The following is a 21783-nucleotide window of genomic DNA, read 5'->3' as shown; positions in this document are numbered from 1 at the left end:
GTGCTCCAAATACTGGAGCAGAAGTTCCCCTGTGGCCTGTGGTAAGGACCATGGTGAAGCAGGTTGTCCCCCTGCAGCCCATGGAGTACCACGCTGGAGCAGGGTTCCACACTACAGCCCGTGGAGGAGACCACGGTGGAGCAGGTGGACCTGCACCGACGGAGGCTGCAGCCTGTGGAGGACCCCCGCCAGAGCAGATTCCGGGCCAAACCTGTAGCCCATGGAGAGGAGACCACGTAGGAGCAGGTGACCTGGCAGGAGCTGCTGCCCGTAGGGGACCCAGGCTGGAGCAGTGTGCTCCTGACAGATGGACCCTGTGGTACAGACCCATATTGGAGCAGTTCTTGAAGATCTGCTGCCCGTGGGAAGCCCACCCAAGATCAGTTTGAGAAGGCCTGTATCCCATGGGAGGGACCCCACATGGGAGCATGGGAAGAGAGTGACTGTGAAGGAGTGGCAAAGGCGAAGCATTATGGACTGGTTGCAGCCCCCATCCCCTGTTCCCTTCCACTGCTTGGGGGAGGACATAGGAAAGGGTGGATGAGGGTGAAGATGTTTTTAATTTTTTTTTTTTTTAGTTTCTCACTGCTCTAGCATGTTAGTAATAGGCAATAAATTACACTGAACTCCCTATGCTTATCCTGTTTTGCCTGTGACAATAATTGTTGAGTGATCCTGTCCTTATCTCAGTCCCTGAGCCCTTTGCATAGTATTTTCTCCCCCTTTCCCTTTGAGGAGGGGGAATGAAAGAATGGTTGTGGTGGAGTTCAGCTGCCCAGCTGAATAAAAACACCACGTGAAGCCGTGTTGGCTGTCACCAATCACCTCTGTGTGCCTTAGCGTAGTTCCCAGGAGGATCTGCTCCATGATTTTTGCCAGGCACAGAGGTGAGACTGACTGTCCTGTAGTTCCCAGGGTCTGCCTTGTTTTTGCACTTAAAAATGGGGTTATGTTTCCCCTCTTCCAGTCAGTGGGAAATTCACCAGATTATCATGACTGCTGTAATATTAGGGATAGTACCTTAGCAGCTTAATCTGCCAGTTCCCTCAGGACCCTCAGATGCATCTCATCAGGTCCCATGGACTTGTGCACCTTTAGGTTCCTTAGATGGTCTCAAAGATGATCTACAGTGGGCATTTCTTCATTCTCCCACTCTCTGCCTTTGCCTTCTGTGACTTGGGTGGTGTGGCTAGAACACTTGCTGGTGTGTTACCAACACTGTTTTAGTCACAAATGTAAAACATAGAACCATATGAGCTTCTATGAAGAAAATTAACTCCATCTCAGCCAAAACCAGCACAGTGTATTTAAATCAATAATTTAAATATATATGTATATGTATTATATGTATATATATATCATCAAAATAATAATATGAAGGAAAGTGTAGCAAAGCACAAAGTGGCAGATCCATGTGCCTATCATTTACAGCTTTCCAGCCTTTTAAAAATTTGTCACCTTCTAATAACATTTCCAAGTAGGATTTGCAGTTATTCAGACTAAGGAAGAGATCTTATACTGTACAAGTCTCCTACTACTTCCTATGTACTCCAGAGGTTGGTTGGGGGTGGTAAATGTAGAATACCTGAATGTAGAGACTGACAGTTGCTAACTGTGGCATAGGCCCTGTCCTGGTTTCAGTTAGGACAGAGTTAATTTTCGTGCCATGTCGCCATAGGACTTGCTTTTCAAGGCCCAGGATAGTGTTCCGGGCGGTGGCATGGGGCACAGGATGTGTTTCCAGCCATCCGGTGGTTGCTTCCACCACTGTAAGTACGTGGCGCTTGCCGTTGCGGGTTTGAGGGAGTGTGATGTAATCAATCTGCCAGGCCTCTCCATATTTATATTTCAGCCATCGTCCTCCATACCAAAGACGCTTTGACCGTTTGGCTTGCTTGATTGCAGCACATGTTTCACAATCATGAATAACCTGTGCTATAGTGTCCATGGTCAGGTCCACCCCTCGATCACGAGCCCATCTGTATGTTGCATCTCTACCTTGATGGCCTGAGGTGTCATGGGCCCATCGGGCTATCAATAATTCACCTTTATGTTGCCAGTCCAGGTCCACCTGAGCCACTTCAATCTTAGCAGCCTGATCCACCTGCTGGTTGTTTTGATGTTCTTCAGTAGCCCGATTCTTGGGCACATGAGCATCTACATGGCGTACCTTTACAACCAGGTTCTCTACCCGGGCAGCAATATCTTGCCACAGTGCAGCAGCCCAGATGGGTTTGCCCCTGCGCTGCCAGTTGTTCTGCTTCCATTGCTGTAACCACCCCCACAGGGCATTTGCTACCATCCATGAATCAGTATAGAGAGAGAGAACTGGCCACTTTTCTCGTTCAGCAATATCTAAAGCCAGCTGAGTGGCTTTCACTTCTGCAAACTGACTCGATTCACCTTCTCCCTCAGCAGCTTCTGCAACTCGTCGTGTAGGACTCCATACAGCAGCCTTCCATCTCTGATGCTTTCCCACAATACGACAGGACCCATCAGTGAACAGGGCATGTTTCTTCTCATTTTCTGGTAGCTTGTTGTACAGTGGGGCTTCTTCAGCACGGACCACCTCCTCCTCTGATGATATCCCAAAGTATTTGCCTTCTGGCCAGTCCGTAATAACTTCCAAGATTCCTGGGTGTCTGGGGTTTCCTATTCGAGCCCGCTGAGTAATCAGTGCAACCCACTTGCTCCATGTAGCATCAGTTGCATGATGTGTAGAGGGGACCTTTCCTTTGAACATCCAGCCTAGTACCGGCAGTCGGGGTGCCAGGAGGAGCTGCGCTTCAGTACCGACCACTTCTGAAGCAGATCAAACTCCCTCATATGCTGCCAATATCTCCTTTTCGGTTGGAGTATAGCGGGCCTAAGATCCTCTGTATCCCTGACTCCAAAATCCCAGGGGTCGACCTTGAGTTTCCCCAGTTTCTTCCTGCCAGAGGCTCCAGGTGGGACCATTCTCCCCGGCTGCGGTGTAGAGCACATTCTTTACATCTGGTCCTGTTCGGACTGGCCCGAGGGCTACTGCATGAACTAGTTCCTGCTTAATTTGTTCAAAGGCTTGTCGTTGCTCAGGGCCCCATTCAAAAGCATTCTTCTTACGGGTTACTTGGTAGAGCGGGTTTACAATCAGACTGTAATTTGGAATATGCATTCTCCAAAACCCCACGACACCTAGGAAAGTTTGAGTTTCTTTTTTGCTAGTTGGTGGAGACATAGCTGTTATTTTGTTGATCACATCCATTGGGATTTGACGACGTCCATCTTGCCATTTTATTCCTAAAAACTGGATCTCTCATGCAGGTCCTTTAACTTTATTTTGTTTTATGGCAAAACCGGCCTTCAGAAGGATTTGGACTATTTTCTTCCCTTTCTCGAAAACTTCTTCTGCAGTGTCACCCCACACAATGATGTCATTGATGTACTGCAGGTGTTCAGGAGCTTCCCCCTGTTCCAGCGCAGACTGGATCAGTCCATGGCAAATGGTAGGGCTGTGTTTCCACCCCTGGGGCAGCCGATTCCAGGTGTATTGGACTCCCCTCCAAGTGAAAGCAAACTGTGGCCTGCACTGTGCTGCTAGAGGGATGGAGAAAAATGCGTTAGCGATATCAATTGTGGCATACCACTTGGCTGCCTTTGATTCCAGTTCGTACTGGAGTTCTAGCATGTCCAGCACTGCAGCATTCAGCGGTGGTGTGACTTCGTTCAGGCCACGATAGTTCACTGTTAGTCTCCACTCACCATTAGACATTTGCACTGGCCATATGGGATTATGAAAGGGTGAGTGAGTCTTGCTGATCAGTCCTTGGCTCTCCAGTTGACGAATTAGCTTATGGATGTGAATAAGGGAGTCTCGGTTGGTGCGATATTGCTGCTGGTGCACTGTTTTGGTAGCAATTGGCACCTGCTGTTCTTTGACCCTCAGCAACCCCACAAGAGAAGGGTCCTCCGAGAGACTGGGCAAGGTAGACAACTGTTTCATGTCCTCTGTCTCTAAGGCAGCTATGCCAAAAGCCCACTGGAACCCTTTTGGGTCCTTGAAATATCCTCTTCTAAGAGGAAATATCCTCTTCTATGCCAAGGATGCACGGAGCATCTGGGCCAGTCACAATACAGTGCTTTTGCCACTCATTTCCGGTTAGACTCACTTCAGCCTCCAATGCAGTTAACTGATGGGATCCCCCCGTCACTCCATAAATACAGATGGGCTCTGGCCCTTTATAGCTTGATGGCATTATAGTACATTGTGCACCGGTGTCTACTAAAGCCTTATACTTCTGTGGGTCTGACGTGCCAGGCCATCGAATCCACACAGTCCAATAAACTCGATTGTCCCTTTCCTCCTCCTGGCTGGAGGCAGGGCCCCTCTAGTCCTGGTCAGAATCTTCGTTTCTGTGTCTAAAGGACTGCCTGCTGGAAGTTGGAGCAGCAAACTTTTCAGAGAATCCCTTTTTCCCAATTGTTTTCTTTTGCAACTCACGTACCCGTGCCTCTAGGGTCGCAGTAGATTTTACATCCCATTTTCCATGTCCTCTCCATGGTCGCGTAGGTAAAACCACAGGGTGGTGCGGGGTGTGTACCCATTATATCGTCTTCCTTGCATGGATGAATGCTTACCCCTGATAGCTGAGACACTGGTTCATACGGGTGGGGAGGAAGATAAATTCTCTTCAAGTTGGTGGAACTCTTCAGAGAACTTCTCCACAGCCGAGACGCAGGCCTGTAGGGAAGAGGAAAGACTTTCTTCGTACTGCCGGAGTTGTTTAACCAATTCATCCACTGTGGGTTCCTCATCCTCTTTCCAGGCTATTATTTCCAATGACCTGGCATATGATGATGGTGCACTCCGTACAAACTTCCGTCACATGAGTCGTGTACACTGGACTTCATCTGTATCTGTGGATATTTGTGCATCGTCTAGGTCCTTATAAATTACTTCCCGTACGGCTAATTCCCTCAGGTACTGAATTCCCTTCTCCATGGTGGTCCATTTGCCTGGTAGACATACAAGTTCTTCCTTGAAGGGATACCTTTCCTTCACAGCTGACAGGAGACGCCTCCAGAGGCTGTGAGATCGTGCTCCATCTCCAATTACTTTGTCCATGCCTGCATCTCTAGCAAGGGATCCCAGCCGCCTGGCTTCCCTGCCCTCTAATTCCACACAATTGGCTCCGGTGTCCCAGCACCGGAGCAGCCAGGTGACAAGCTGCTCACCTATGCAGCGACCAAAATCTTTTCGCACATCTCGTAGCTCACGCTGGTATAGGGTTCGGGTAGTTACTGTTGATTTTTCGACATCCTCATCTTCATCTTCATCCTCCTGCACCTTTAATTGCCCAGCCTTGTCTTCTCTATACCTAGACCTAGCAGAAGACTGTCTGCGTTCTAAACGACCTGAGCCTCTATACCATTTTTTCACCTTGTCTACAGGGGCAACTTGCACTGCTACAGCTTGTTTCTCTGACCCAGCCACAGGGTCTGCCACAGGGGTTGGAATACCCTCTGCAGGGGCAACTTGCACTGCTACAGCTCGTTTCTCTAACCCAGCCACAGGGTCTGCCACAGGGGTTGGAATACCCTCTACAGGGGCAACTTGCACTGCTACAGCTCGTTTCTCTGACCCAGCCACAGGGTCTGCCACAGGGGTTGGAATACCCTCTGCAGGGGCAACTTGCGCTGCTACAGCTCGTTTCTCTGACCCAGCCACAGGAGCGGGAGCAGCTGCAGGAGCTGGAGCGGCTGTGGGAGCTGGAGCTGGAGCAGCTGCTGGAACTGGAACAGCTGCAGGAGCTGGAACTGGAACGGCTGCAGGAGCTGGAGCGGCTGTGGGAGCTGGAACTGGAGCGGCTGCGGGAGCTGGAGCGACTGCAGGGTCTGTCACTAGGCTGATAGTAGCATCAATTGCAGCTCGATAGGCACAAGCCAGACCCCAGCACGCTACAGTGATTTGTGTCTCTTTGGAACTGCCAGAGTCAGGACACCTTTTTTTCAAGCATTCTGCCAGCTTTTTAGGATTTTGCAGTTGTTCAGGGGTGAATGTCCAAAACACTGGAGGTGCCCACTGCTCTAGAAACCTGCCCATATCCTCCCACATTCCGTGCCACTCACAACTATCCTGCCTGAAGACAGATCTCTGGATGAGATTACTAAGTAGTTGTTTAATCTTAAACAAAACCTGAAGCGCATTCTGGAGACATAACAACAAGAACATGCTAGTCTGAACATCCCAAGGATATTCAACATCTTGGAGAACTACCGTAACTAGCTCGGGGGATAAGAGGGTGGTGAAGGAGAAAGGGAGAGTGAACACGTAGGAAAAAATATCTTCCCCTGTCCCCTTCACAGATTGGCTCCCTGACGAAAACAGGCAATAGGTGTAATTGTTAATAGTTTCCCAGATATGGTTTCCAAAGTATAGAGTCGACGTCAGTGCTGAGTACAAATACCAGGTTAGAGTCATGAAGTTATGACCAGAAATCTCATCATATTAGAAGCCATTGTTACACCACACAGTACCATAACAATCTTAAACCAGGGCCCGGAAAGGATAAACAGCGCGACAGGGAGCACATACAGAAAGTAACGTGCTATAAAACTCAGTTTGGAAAACAGGCACAGCAGACTTGAGATCAAGGCAATCAACATTGTGACTAGCAACTATTAAGCAGGTCCAATACTTATACCAATTTTAGTTTAACACCCTCTGGTCAAATCTGTCGATATCTCAACCCTTCATGCCCCACGTTGGGCACCAAAAGGACTGTTGTGGTTTAACCCGGCCGGCAGCTAAACACCACACAGCCGTTCGCTCACCCTCCCCCCTCCCTCTCCGGGATGGGGGAGAGAAACGGGAAAGTGAAGCCTGTGAGTTGAGATAAAGACAGTTTATTAAGACAGGAAAATAATAATAATAATAATAATAGTGATAATGATAATCGTGCTACTAATAATAATGTGTACGAAACAAGTGATGCACAATGCAATTGCTCACCACCCGCTGACCGATGCCCAGCCTATCCCCGAGCAGCCGGCCCCCCCACCCCCCCGGCTAGCCACCCCTATATATTGTTCAGCATGACGTCAGATGGTATGGAATACCCCTTTGGCCAGTTTGGGTCAGCTGTCCTGGGTCTGTCCCCTCCCAGCTCCTGCTGCACCCCTAGCCTGCTCGCTGGCAGGACAGAGCGAGAAGCTGAAAAGTCCTTGGCCTGGTGTAAGCACTGCTCTGCAACAATTAAAGCATTGGTGTGTTATCAACATCCTTCTCATCCTAATCCAAAACATAGCACCCTACCAGCTACTAGGAGGAAAATTAACTCTGTCCTAACTGAAACCTGGACAGGCCCTCACTGTACTAATCACCAACATACATTAGAGTGACTGTGAGGCTACTGTGCTTTTGCTACAGATTCAGTAACTCCAAGAACAGTGTTAGATGGGAGCAAAACTAACATAAAACTTCTAATTAATTCCTTCCCCTCACCTATGCTCTCTTTAATCCGATTAATAATGTCCTGACCTATCTATAGACAGGCAAAACACTAGAGGGTGGAAAGGCCTTGCAGAGAGATCTGGACAGATTGGAGAGCTGGGCGATCACCAACCACATGAAGTTTAACAAGAGCAAGTGCCAGGTCCTGCACCTGGGAAGGGGCAACCCTGGCTATACGTACAGACTGGGCGATGAGATGCTGGGGAGCAGCCCCGCAGAGAGGGATCTGGGGGTTTTGGCTGATAGCAAGCTGAATATGAGCCAGCAGTGTGTCCTGGTAGCCAGGAGGGCCAACCGTATCCTGGGGTGCATCAAGCACGGCATCGCTAGTCGGTCGAGGGAAGTGATTGTCCCGCTCTACTCTGCGCTGGTGCGGCCTCACCTCGAGTACTGTGTGCAGTTTTGGGCACCACAGTACAAAAAGGATGTGAAACTGTTGGAGAGCGTCCAGAGGAGGGCGACAAAGATGGTGAAGGGCCTAGAGGGGAAGAGGTATGAGGAGCGGCTGAGGTCACTTGGCCTGTTCAGCCTGGAAAAGAGGAGGCTGAGGGGAGACCTCATCACAGTCTACAGCTTCCTCACGACAGGGAGTGGAGGGGCAGGCACTGATCTATTCTTTTTAGTGACCAGTGATAGGACCCGAGGGAATGGAGTCAAGCTGCGACAGGGGAGGTTCAGGCTGAATATCAGGAAGAGGTTCTTCACCAGGAGGGTTGTCGCACACTGGAACAGGCTCCCCAGGGACACAGTCACTGCACCAAGCCTGTTGGAGTTTAAGAAGCATTTGGAGTATGCTCTTAGTGATATGGTCTGAATTTTTGTGTAGACCTGCGTAGTGCCAGGAGTTGGACTTGATGATCCTTGTGGGTTTCTTCCAACTCAGAGTATTCTATGATTCTATGAAAAGTGTTCCTAGTTTAATATTTGTTCTGTGGGGAGTTTGGTTTCATGTAATCCAAGTAGTATAATGATCCAGTGAAGATAAAATATTGTTCACCTTTAATCCAATTTGTCATTCATTTTAGTCCTGAAGTTTTTCTGAATTAAAATAATTATTTGGTAGGTCCAAAAAGGAATTACAATCATTTTCCTATTGAGAAGGATTTTAAAGCTCACTGAAGAAAATAAAAATCTTAATTATAACATCAGTTACTACTGGATCAGGTCAATAATGTTTTGCAGGCTTTTTCAATATAATACTCTCTTGTTCCTTAAGGTGAATTAATGTTATCTTCTCTTTTGACTTGCAGGTTACCTTCCTATCCATCTAGTTAAATCTTAATACCAGCATTTATATTAAAACTTTAATTCCAATTCACAGTGTTTTTGTATGTGAGTGGTAGCTGCATGCTGATTTCTTAAGTAGTCTTTCTTTGATAGTACTTATGAACCAAGTAAATAGGCCCTATTAATATCCTTTTTTTTTCTTGATAGTAGAATGTAACAAGCAGCCTTTCTTGTCTGCATCAGTACTTTCCCTGAATTAACTTGATAAATTTGTCTGCCAGATTTTCTGGGAAATTACTCTGGGCATTTCTGAAAGAATTATTATGGGAGTAAATTCAGAACATCTGTGGCTAAGTAGAACTTTTGACTCTAAGAGTTTTGATAAGAATATGCCTGTATTTCACTGTTAACTTGTTCCAAGATCTTCAGCTCCTTGTTGCATCCTGGAGAATCTACGGAGTATATTGCACTGAAGGATTAAGCAATTAGTATATAATTCCTTCTATACTAATGAGAATACTTTTTTTTTTTCTCAGTAGACTATGTTGTCCCTTTTCTATTCTTTTTGTTCAGTTCCCAAAAGCTTCTTCCAGGTGTAATTGAAATTAATTCCAAAAAGCTCAGTTTTGCTTTCCTTCGCATATTTAACACTCACTGTAAATATGGGCTTGCTAGAAATATAATACAAACGAACAAAACAAATCTCCAAAACCCTGTTTTTATGACTAATGGTCCATTTATATGGACAGTGTCCAGTTTTGGCTAGCATCTTGGGAGTATACTCCATTTATGCTTTAGCAGATAAATATACCTTCCCAAATGATTGTTAAATAACCTACCTTGGCCTTTCCCTATAAATACTGATTAGTAAAACAGTCAATTACTAAACAGAATTAATCACTTTAAAACACGTTAATTTGATTAAGTCAGAGTATGGATCAATTTTATACACACCAGGCAACAAAGGAAGAAACTTTCAAGCTCTTGTATAAATAAGACTCAATTTATTGCAAATAAGAAAGATGTGCTTTTATTTGTTTTCATTCCTCCTTCCTCATTAGGGAAGTTGGCACCATGTTTCAAGAAAGTGGTAGTGGCCTGAAGCCTTGAAAAACAAGTCAGCAGTGCTTTGCTTTCCTTCTTTAAATGAGCTCTGCTTGGCATCTGTTATATGTTTCTAGCAATTAGAAGATTGTGCCTAATTTATAAAGAAAGACACTTTTTATGTCAAATGGCATAAAACTTTCATCTACCTCAAGGCCCGTTTCAAATAGCTACTCATCACTATGCTATAATATGTCTGTGGTTACTCTGGAGAAAATAATGTTGGGTTGTATCTTTAACATGACTAAATTCATTCTTCTGTGACCCTGTTCAAGACAACAACTTTTCATTTGAGATTAAATTTTACCATTTAGTCCTTCCAGTTCTTTACTCCATGCAAATGCTCACATAAAGGGCTTAGGGAAAGCACCAGAAATAAGTAGGTGATAAACTACTATGTAGCTTTAAATGCCTAGGATAAATCTGAAGCTAATTTTCAGAGTTCATTTCAAAAAAAAAAAAAAAAGAGGTAATTGTTTAGAAAGGCAACAGTCTTGGTTAGAAAATACACAAATGCAGCTATTTAAGCTTGATGCATTTTTTTTTCCAGAGGAAAATTCCTACTGGAATCATTCATTATTTTCAATCATTTCAATATTTCACAATCCTTTGATATTTCTATATCAGTTTGAAATTATTGCTGTCTCTGTTATGAGTTAATCAGCAGAGGGCAATCTCTTCCTTTAAAAATACAAGAAAGTATGGCTTAAAATTACAGAGAATAAATGCTTTTCTTTGCAGTGCTTTTGACTTATCTCACAGTTTTGAATTTCATAGATATTTATAAGTGCAATGTTATTTTTAATGTAATACTTCTAAACTGAAACAGAAATATGCTTTTTTTAGAAATATAGCTTTTTTTTTCTTTTTTTCTAAGAGCTGGGCAGCTGAGCTCTGCCAGAACCGCACTCTCTGTCCTCAAAGGGAAAGGGGGAGAAAATACAGTGAAAAAGGCTCAAGGGTTGAGATAAGGACAGGGAGATCACTCAACAATTATTGTCACAGGCAAAATAGGATCAGCATAGGGAGATAAATGTAATTTATTACCTATTACTAACAAGCTAGAGCAGTGAGAAACTAAAAACTAACTAAAAACACTTTCCCCCCCATCCACCTTCTTCTACATCCTCCCTCTAAGCAGTGCAGGGGAATGGGGAATGGGGGCTGCGATCAGTCTGTAACACTTTGTCTCTACCGCTCCTTCATGGTCACGCTCTTCCTTTGTTCCCACGTGGGGTCCCTCCCATGGGATACAGTCCTTCCTGAACTGATCCTGCGTGGGCTTTCCACAGGTAGCAGCTCTTGTGTAAGATGCATTCAGGCTTTGTACAGGAATGAGGCTCAGGAGGACTTCTGTGCATGTGCAGTTCTTAGGTGAGAATTCACATAGACTCCTTTTTTTAAAATGCACTCACTATTGTATTGCAGTGGTTGACTGAACCAATAGATTCTTGAGTTTTTGTCACGTACAGCCTCTTTTTCACTTGAAAATGGAATGAAAATTTGAGTATGTTCATGTTTGCATAAAAGTCTCTTTAATAACCCCAACTTTATTACTATATAAAAATAATATTGTGGAAAAAATGCCATTACTTACAATACTAATATTGAACATCATTCCTTAAAAACAAGTGCTAGGATATGAAGCCTGCTATAAAGCTCTTAATACCCATGATGAGTGTAAAACAAGAGAAAGCGCTGCTTAGCAACAACTAAAACATAAGTGTGTTATCAACATTATTTTTCTCCTAAATCCAAAACATGTCACCATATCAGCCACTATGAAGAAAATTAACCCTATCTCAGCTGAAACCAGTGCACACAGCTTCTAAAATATATTGGATAGTACCTTAGCAACTTCATCCGCCAGTTCCCTCAGGATCCTCAGATGCATCTCATCAGGTCGTATGGACTTGTGCACGTTCAGGTTCCTTAGACAGTCTCAAACCTGATCTCCTACAGTGGGCGGTTCTTCATTCTCACAGTCTTGCCTTTGCCTTCTGCCACTTGGGCTGTGTGGCTAGAACACTTGCTGGTGAAGACTGAGGCAAAAAGTGCCAAAAGTTGTTCAATACCTCAACCTTCTCCATATCCTTGGTAGCCAGGTCTTCCGTTTCCTTCAGGAGAGAGCTCACATTTTCCCTAGTCTTCGTTTTATCACTGATATACTTCTAGAATCCCTTCATGTTGCCCTTGATGTCTCTGGCCAGATTCAATTCTGTCTGGGCTTTAGCTTTCCTAACTTGATCCCTGGCTGCTTGGATAATGTCTCTTTATTCCTCCCAGGTTACCTGTCCTTGCTTCCACCCTCTGTAGGCTTGCTTTTTGTGCTTGAGCTTGACCAGGCACTCCTCATTCATCCATGCAGACCTCTCAGTGTTTTTGCCTGACTTCCTCTTTGTTGGAATGCATCGCTCCTGAGCTTGGAGTGGGTGATCCTTAAATATTAGCCAACTTCCTTGTAACCCTCTTCCCTCCAGTGCTTTATCCCACTCTTCCAAGCAGATTCCTGAAGAGGCCAAAGTCTGCTCTCCCAAAGTCCAGGGTTTTGAGCTTGCTGTGCACCTTCCTCACTGCCCTCAGGATCTTGAACTCCATCATTTCATGGTCACTGCAGCCAAGGCTGCCTTTGATCTTCACATTCTCCACAAGCCCCTCCATCTCCAGCCAGAGCTCCATGCACTCCAGCTGGTCATTGACATCCCCTCCTTGTCTCCTCCTGAGTGACATCCCCTCCTCATCTCCTCTGCCTGTCCTTCCTAAAGAGCCTATATCCTTCCTTTACAACACTCATCTGCAAACTTGCTGAGGGTGCACTCTTCCCCTTCATCCAGGTCATTAATGAAGATGTTAAACAAGACTGGAGCCAGTATTGAACCCTGGGGTGCACCACTAGTGACATGCTTCCAACTGGTCTTTTATGGTAAATCACAAGATTAGATTGGATGATTGGAATCTACCACGTTTTCATCACGGTTCTTTGCCTTCATTGTCCATTGATCTGTTAAATGAAGTTTAACAAACAGGAGAGGGAAATATTAAGAAAAAAAAAAAGAAATAAGAATTACCCTCTTTCATATCCTGGAGGCATAGTGTTCTTAAACACTTCTCTTAAAACTAAATAGCACACTTAAATAGTACACTATAGCAAAATGAAAAAATGTCTTTGAGCAGTAAACAGAAAGCTGTCCTGAAAAACAAAGGAAAATTTTATTCAAATATGCACAAATACATTTACCTAAACTGAAGTGATTGTTTAGACAAAGTGTATTTATGTATTCAGGGATCTGTAGCAACATATGTGTACGTGTTTATGTGTGAGTATTTGAGTAACATGGTATGTTATGTCATTTAATATTTCTGTGGCTAGTGATATAGGCAGATCAGGTTTTGTACCGTGTCAGTAACATAGAAATATTTATAGAACATTTTTTACCATTTTAAGTTGACATTTTTCTTTGACAGGACTATAACCAAGTTCATTATGAGTTATATATATACCTGTACTGTTGACATTTTATCCTAATGGATCTATTAGTCACTAGAAAATAGTTTTCTCTTAAGTTTGAGAAATAGCTTTTTGTGCCTTTTCATCAGTTTGCATTTACCAAAGTTTTTTCATAATCATAGAATTATAGAATCATAGAACGGCTTGGGTTGGAAGGGACCTTAAAGATCATCTATTTCCAACCCCCCTGCCATTGGCAGGGATGCCACCCACTAGATCAGGTTGCCCAGGGCCAAATCCAACCAGATCTTGAAAGAAAGACACAGTGAAAGTCACAGAAAGACTGATTCATTTTACTGTTTGTCCTTTTAGTAGAGAATAAATTGCATACGGATACTTCATTTCTGTTTTTCTCCCTGTTTTGTTTTGAAAACCTCATTTTTTCTACAGAGATTGATTGCCAACAGTGTCTGTTGAAGAAGTTGTTTCATTTAATGGAAATATTCTTATGGATATGTTTTTTTTTGGTGGGGAGGAAAGGTATGAATAGAGATAAAAGTGATAATTCAGGCCTTTATAATCAGATATTCTATAAAAATGCAGTAATGAACATGCTGATAAATTTATGTAGCTTTATTTGTTAGGCAACAGCTTAAGTGATAGTCAGGCAACCTGAAGTTTATATATGGGAAACATGAAAGCTGGAGAGTAAGTGACAAAACAGTCACACCCTTTTTTTGCCCTGTAGTGTGATTTGCATTAGCAGAACTAGTCTGTGTATGTTAGCTTTGGAGTCAAACAGAATCACAGAATCATCTAGGATGAAAGAGACCTCCAAGATCACCTAGTCCAACCTCTGACCTAACACTAACAAGTCCTCCACTAAACCGTATCACTAAGTGCTACATCCAAATGTCTTTTAAAGACCTCCAGGGATGGTGACTCAACCACTTCCCTGGGCAGCCCATTCCAATGCCTAACAACCCTTTCAGTAAAGAAGTTCTTCCTAATATCCAACCTAAACCTCCCCTGGTGCAACTTTAGCCCATTCCCTCTCGTCCTATCACTGGGCACGTGGGAGAATAGACCAATCCCCACCTCGCTACAGCCTCCTTTAATGTACCTCTAGAGAGCGATAAGGTCTCCCCTGAGCCTCCTCTTCTCCAGACTGAACAATCCCAGCTCCCTCAGCCACTCCTCGTAAGACTTGTTCTCCAGACCCCTCACCAGCTTCGTTGCCCTTCTCTGGACTCGCTCGAGCACCTCCATGTCCTTCTTGTAGTGAGGGGCCCAAAACTGAACACAGTACTCGAGGTGCGGCCTCACCAGAGCCGAGTACAGGGGGACAATCACCTCCCTAGACCTGCTGGCCACACTATTTCTGATACAAGCCAGGATGCTGTTGGCCTTCTTGGCCACCTGAGCACACTGCTGGCTCATATTTAGCCAGCTATCGATGAATATCCCCAGGTCCTTCTCTGCCAGGCAGCTTTCCAGCCACTCATCTCCCAGCCTGTAGCGCTGCTTGGGGTTGTTGTGCCCCAGGTGCAGGACCCGGCACTTGGCCTTGTTGAACTTCATACAGCTGGCCTCAGCCCATCGGTCCAGCCTATCCAGATCCTCCTGCAGAGCCTTCCTGCCCTCGAGCAGATCGACACACGCACTTAGCTTGGTGTCATCTGCAAACTTACTGAGGGTGCACTCGATCCCCTCATCCAGATCATCAATAAAGATATTTAAAGAGAACTGGCCCCAGTACTGAGCCCTGGGGGACTCCACTAGTGACTGGCCTCCAACTGGATTTGACTCCAGGCCTATCTAGGTCTAGACCTATTTACTTCTAAACCTATTTACTTCTAAATAGTATCTAAATTGCGCTGCTGTAATTGCATCTTCTTATATCTTTCCTTTCCCTAAATAAACAAATGATATGTTCCATATCATAGAAGGGCACCTCACATTTAATGAGTAAAAGTTGTATTTTATATACTTACCCATACTGGATGGACTAGTTATGAGTGACTAAGGTAACTTTTTACTCTTCTGAGTGACATCAGAAAACTACTTATTTTGTTGCTAATAAAAACTTTTGCTTATAAAAAAAGGATTGAAAACTTTATGAGAGAATACTAGGATAACTGTAAAAGTACATATATCAAGATATTGGTTCTGTATTTGAATTGTGCACCTAACCTCCCCTCTCTCCTTCTTTGGCATGGCTCACATTGTGTGTCTAACACCTGCAAGAGAAATCTGCTAGAGGAATGAGTTGTGTTTCATGGTGCTTCTCTTGCTCTGTAACTGAAAAGGATTTTTTTTCAAGGAGTATGTTATTAGTGATAATATGACCTTTAAAATGCAATTTTCAGAAGCTTTTTCTATTATCTATATAGATAGTGATATATTCCTAGATAACAGCTTGCTTGAATGTTTTGGTTGCAGCTCCATAGCAATGGCAGCAATGGCATAGTGTTTGTTGTCTTTCATATCTGATGCAGCTTAAAAGTAAATAAGAAATCAGGAAAATTCAGGGCACCAATTTCAGTTTAGAAATAAATTTCTGATATATTCAGCTACTATCTAAGCTTTCTCTGAGCCCTATTAACAAAAAATCAGGTGTAGACATCACTTTTCTTCTATTATTCCAGTGATTTGTTATATAAAAATATTATAAGTAGAGTATAACAATACATTTTTTACTGAGTCATTTTCAAATGAAGTCACAAAATATTTTAAATCATTATTGTTTTATTGTAGTGCCCATGGGTCATGGGTTAGGACTGATTATTCAAAGCATTTTACTGACAATGAACAGTAACAACAAAAATATTTTCTACAAACTCAAATTTTTAGATTCTGTTATGTGTCCGTGGAATTCTTTTTCAAAGAGGATATGCTATTTTGCCTATTTAGAACTTGGAATGTAAAATAGGAAAGGATGACAAATTCGTATTTAGGCAGTTTTGATACCCCATTCACCTTTTTCAGTAACTGCAGGATGATTAGCATTGTACCAAGCCTCCTTCCAGCAAGTCACAATGTATTTTATTAATTTAAATATAGTTCTTAAGTATAGCACACCATGAAACCTCTTCCCTATTTAACCTGATCCGTTCTGTGCTTCATGGTTGCTCAAAGGAAACAACTACCTCTCTACAGTTCTCTTCCAAAATAGTTCTCTCAGACTGTTATGTAAATCTACTTTCCTACCTTGGACTGATCATCAGAGTTCTGCTTTCTGACACGTTAAGTAACACATCCTCAGCCTGTTACATGTTCGAGACAGTGAAATATAGCCTAGTATTAATCTCCTTGAATGTTACACCTGTTTCGAATATGTGTAGGTTTGCAGGAAAGCCTTTATTTTTGCATTTGCTCTTGATTTAGTAGGTCCAAGGAAAAGGAAAAGGGCAAAGGATAGATGAAGATTTCCTCCAAAGCTGCATGTCTTGCTATACAGCCCAATAAGGCAAGGTATTTGTATGAACCACAGCTGAAGATTACAAGTCATCAGGGTCTGAACCTGTAAATGACTCATGACTTTTGTTGACTGGCTTAAATAATTGTTTCTGCTATAAGCAAGAGCTACATTCTCAAGAAATTAATCACTTTGGATTTGTAATCCTCTCAAGACAAGAGAGACAAATTCTTTGTCGTGATGATGTTTTTTTGTACAGACTTCCATTCAGCTCCCAGACTGTTTCGATCTCATGCTACTGCTGTCAGTTATGCAGTCTATGTAAATTATACCATCCAGACCTAGCTGAATCATCAAGCACAGTGATATTAATTACTGACAGGCCAAACACTACAACCACAGTCCTTTACATATAGGTTTGGGAAATCCTGTTACAAAACAGAAAATATTTGCTAAGATGTATTTTTCCATGTTGTCCTGGTTCCAGTTAGGACAGAGTTAAGTAGCTCATAGTAGCTGGTAGGGTGCTATGTTTTGGATTAGGATGAGAAGAGCGCTGATAACATGCTGATGTTTTAATTGTTGCAGAGCAGTGTTTACACCAGGCCAAGGACTTTTCGGCTTCTTGCTCTGTCCTGCCAGCAAGCAGGCTGGGGGTGCAGCAGGATCTGGGAGGGGACAGACCCAGGACAGCTGACCCAAACTGGCCAAAGGGGTATTCCATACCATCTGACGTCATGCTAAACAATATATAGGGGTGGCTGGCCGGGGTGGGGGGGCCGGCTGCTCGGGAATAGGCTGGGCATCGGTCAGCGGGTGGTGAGCAATTGCATTGTGCATCACTTGTTTTCTTACACATTATTATTGTTAATACTATTATCATTATCATTATTATTATTATTATTGTTATTATTATATTCCTTATATTCCTTATATTCCTGTCTTAATAAACTGTCTTTATCTCAACTCACCGGCTTCACTTTCCCGTTTCTCTCCCCCATCCCAGAGAGGGAGGGGGGAGGGTGAGCGAACGGCTGTGTGGTGTTTAGCTGCCAGCCGGGTTAAACCACAACACATGTGAGAGAGATTCTTTAAATGGGCATCTTAAAATTGGCATCTTAAAATGGGCTAGTCCACACAAACCATTGATATGAAAAAAACCTTGCCTACTGCATCTCAATCATATGGCTTTCTTCTGTGGATTTAAGATCATGTCCTGGTTTTGGCTAGGATAGAGTTAATTTTCCTCCTAGTAGCTGGTAGGGTGCTGTGTTTTGGATTTAGGATGAGAAGGATGTTGATAACACACCAATGCTTTAATTGTTGCAGAGCAGTGCTTATACTAAGCCAAGGACTTTTCAGCTTCTCACACTGTCCTGCCAGCAGACAGGCTAGGGGTGCAGCAGGATCTGGGAGGGGACAGATCCAGGACAGCTGACCCAAACTGGCCAAAGGGGTATTCCATACTATCTGACGTCATGCTGAACAATATATAGGGGTGGCTAGCTGGGTGGGGGGGGTGGGGGGTGGCTACTCGGGGGTAGGCTGGGCATCGGTCAGCAGGTGGTGAGCAATTGCATTGTGTATCACTTGTTTGTACACATTATTATTAGTAGTACTGTTATTAGTATTATTTTCCTTTCTTTCCTGTCCTAATAAACAGTCTTTATCTCAACCCACAGGTTTTCATTTCTTTCTAATTCTTTCCCCCTATCCCACAGAGGGAGGGGGGAGGGTGAGCGAACGGCTCTGTGGTGCTTAGCTGCCAGCTGGGTTAAACCATAACAGATCAGAAGAAGAAATTATTTTGAAATAGACTGTGCATGTCTCCCTCATAAATCTTTCTTTTAGGCTAGAAAGCTAGCTTGGAAAAATTATATAGACAATATCAAAAGGAATATAAAAACTTGAACTTTTTTCCAAGCTTGCTCCAACATTGACTGTAACCACTGTTGTAAGATTCCAAAAGGTTGATGTATGTATGGAGAGAATATGGAAACAGACCTATTTGCTGGCCCAGCTGGACATAATTTCAGAGCTCAAGAATAATAATTTAAAAAGAATAATCAATATCTGAATATATTGCTATATCATTTTGTCATAAGTAGTGAACAAATACTTGGGGCATCATTCTTTGGGAAGAATACAAAGCCAAAAGAATACATAATTGAGTTTGAGAACAAATATACGATCTTCTCCAAAAATAAAACAAATCTTCCTGTTTCACAAAAACTTTGGTTTGTGCTTAGTAGAATAACATTTCTTGTTACTAGCTGTGAAATGGTAGAGACCCTTCATGATTTGTCCAGACATTCAGGATGGGTGGGTATGATGTTCCAAAAGAAAATATACTTTCTTAGAAGTTGCAGACTTGGGTTCTAATAATAGAGAACATATGTTCTCCATATCTCTAAGACGCACATTTTTCACGTTGAACTTGGAGTTCTTGATTTCTGCTCGAGTAAACTAGTTGCAGGTATAAAGTTTTGTTAAGTAAGGAGTAGTAGCATCATTCTCCCAGGCCATCTAAAAAGGGGTGTGGGGGGTTGTATGTTTGTTAGCAGGATAAATTTCTTTAATAAGAACAACTCCCTATTTGAAGAGATTACTTTGTACTGTAAATTATGAAGATTTTTAAAAAGTAACTGGTAATCATTCCTAAGAATCTAGCTTTTCTTTTTTAATGGTAGCTTCTGTTATGTTTGTGGTAACATTAAAACTTCTTTTTTTTTTAATGAATCTATTTGAAAGGCAAATCTCCTCCTCCCCATTCTCTGTACTTCATCAGTTTAACTCTGCCAAGGTAACATCATTAAAAAGCAGGTATTTTATATGCACTAAAATCATATCTGAAAAATGAAAGCTTTCTTTAAAATTAGCTTAAATATAATTTTTAATGTGAACATTTTATTCATTTCAGCTAAATAGTATTGGATTAGGATAAGTTTATTCTGAAATAAGGGCCCATATACAAATTCATTAGTTCTCCTTTTTGTGTAATATCATCCCTATTACTATTTTTCTTAGTTTGAACACATCTTATCATCATTCATTCATAACCTCACATTGGTGAGATGGCCAGTCTGAAAAATTATTCCTGTTAATCTTTTTCACTGCGCATGAACTCTTTGTAAACATAGAAAATGAAGTAAATTTTATTGTTTTCTTTGTTTCAAATTAGGTTCATGCACTGTTAGTTCGAGAAGTCGATGTAGAAAAGGTGTCAACTTTTGGGAACCCCTATGTAGATGCAATAAGAAGTTTATGGAATGACCCTGGAATCCAGGAATGTTATGACAGACGACGGGAATATCAGTTATCAGATTCAACTAAGTAGTAAGTATATAGTGGCTACAACTCTTATTTTCTGTTTTTTCTAACAAAGCAATTCTTTTTATTATATTTTTTGTATACATATCTGTATGGTGTTTTTGTGTGTGTGCATGCATATGAGGCAGAAACATACTCTTAATAACTTGAACGTAAAGGCTACTTTAAGGATGGTAGTGTATCTAGTAGGAGTGTGTTTGTTTCCCAAAACATAAGCCTATGATCATTTGAAATCTTACAGTAAGTTTATTACTAGGGAGAGTTAATTGCTGTTAATTGCTGATGTTTTTTCTTGTTCTTTTGTTAGTTCTGTTCAAGCCCTTACTCTCCTCTGACATAAACTCACAGATGCAAGCTGGGCAAAAGTACTTTCATGGAGTATAATGACAGCAGTGAACACTGGGAAGTGTAACCAAGGGAAGCCCTCCATGCAATTCATACAAATTATAATGCCATAGAACTTCTGTTTTATATTTTATTTTCTTCCCCTTTCCTTTCTTTCCCTTTTCTTTTGCAGTCCTGGTGATGAGGTAAATAGTACCAAGCAAGTATTCTTGTGTCTTGTACGATTACATCTTCTATACAAAAAAGGACTAATCTTGAAAGAACATGGCTAAGAAGGCAAACATATAACTGAAAACAGATTTCAATTTGTAAAGTGTTTTTTTTTAAAGCATTTTAAGTTAAATCCTATTTGTTATAGATCAACTATACATGCGACTAAACCTGGTCTTGAATGCTATGTATCTACTCTCTTGTGGCCAAATTCTGATAAAATAGCAATGTGGAATTTAACATTGGACCCTGAGGGCTGCCTAAAGATTGGCTCCAAGAAATTCAGTTGCCCTGAGGAATGTAGTATATAGATCTGTTGAAATTTTTTGTCTGTTGCTGGGGGGGGAGGGGAGAGAAAAATGATGGAAGGAGAGGATGACCTTTTGGTGTTGCCCATTATTTTAAGTTACCTAATTTGGTTATTAGAACTATGGCAAAAGCTTCCACGGTCTCCACTGAAACTTTTATATTAGCTATGAAAATTAATGATTATATCATTCCAGACTCCATTTGTCAGGTTGGCATGAATGGAAGTCTCTCACTGAGGAAAGTGCAGAAGACATTGAAAAACACCATGAAGGTTCCATTTAAAGTCATTGGAACTTGGCCTTACTCACAACAGAGCTCTGGGGTGAGATTTATCTGCACAGTAGTCTGAGGATCCTTATCTAGCAGAACCCTATATACGTGAGTGAATCAAGACAAACTTAAAATTTTGCTGATGCAATTTAGGCAGCTAGAAAGCTACTGGTACATGAATTAGGTCTGCTCGTATTTGCTCTGATACTCTATTATCACAAAGCATTCTGATTTATAAACACCACATACAGGATTCATGTTTTCCCATGCAATCTGCTGTCCCGTAGAGCTAGTTGCCTTCCCAATATATCACTTTTATTATTTGCATGTGCATATTTCATTGCAGTGGTGCAAAGTACAGTAAAAACTCTCTTGTATTGCATGGGTTCTCAGTGTCCCCAAATATACAATATTGTATTTTCAGTGGTAAGAAAGCTAATAATCATAGGACGTTCCATATAAGTGACAGATAATCTTTAGGGTACATAAGCAGTGAAAGAAAATTTTAAGAGACTAATTAGGCTGACAATATACTTTCAGATTGTGTTCATTTTGAAATGAACAGCAAATGTAAGTAGAAGTTGAAACAGAATTTTTCTTATACTTTGAATTTCTTATATTTGTAGGTCC

At 42.3% G+C, this 21783-nt stretch overlaps 1 protein-coding gene across 2 annotated transcripts in view; it reads left to right on the top strand.

Annotated features, from left to right (window-relative positions):
- LOC310888846 (guanine nucleotide-binding protein G(q) subunit alpha-like) overlaps positions 1–21783 on the top strand; it is a 185032-nt gene that overhangs the window by 82805 nt on the left and 80444 nt on the right. For both annotated transcript variants that reach the window (XM_083852459.1, XM_083852460.1), the window contains one exon: positions 19871–20025. In XM_083852459.1, coding sequence (XP_083708585.1) covers positions 19871–20025 — 155 coding nt within the window. The remainder of the gene's footprint in view (positions 1–19870; positions 20026–21783) is intronic.

The sequence above is a fragment of the Anser anser genome (genome assembly GCF_964211835.1).
Source record: "Anser anser genome assembly, contig: SUPER_W_unloc_2, whole genome shotgun sequence".
In the NCBI taxonomy this organism is placed as follows: domain Eukaryota; kingdom Metazoa; phylum Chordata; class Aves; order Anseriformes; family Anatidae; genus Anser; species Anser anser.
The sequence above is the reverse complement of the archived record's forward strand: the minus strand, read 5'-3'. Positions and strand labels throughout refer to the sequence as shown.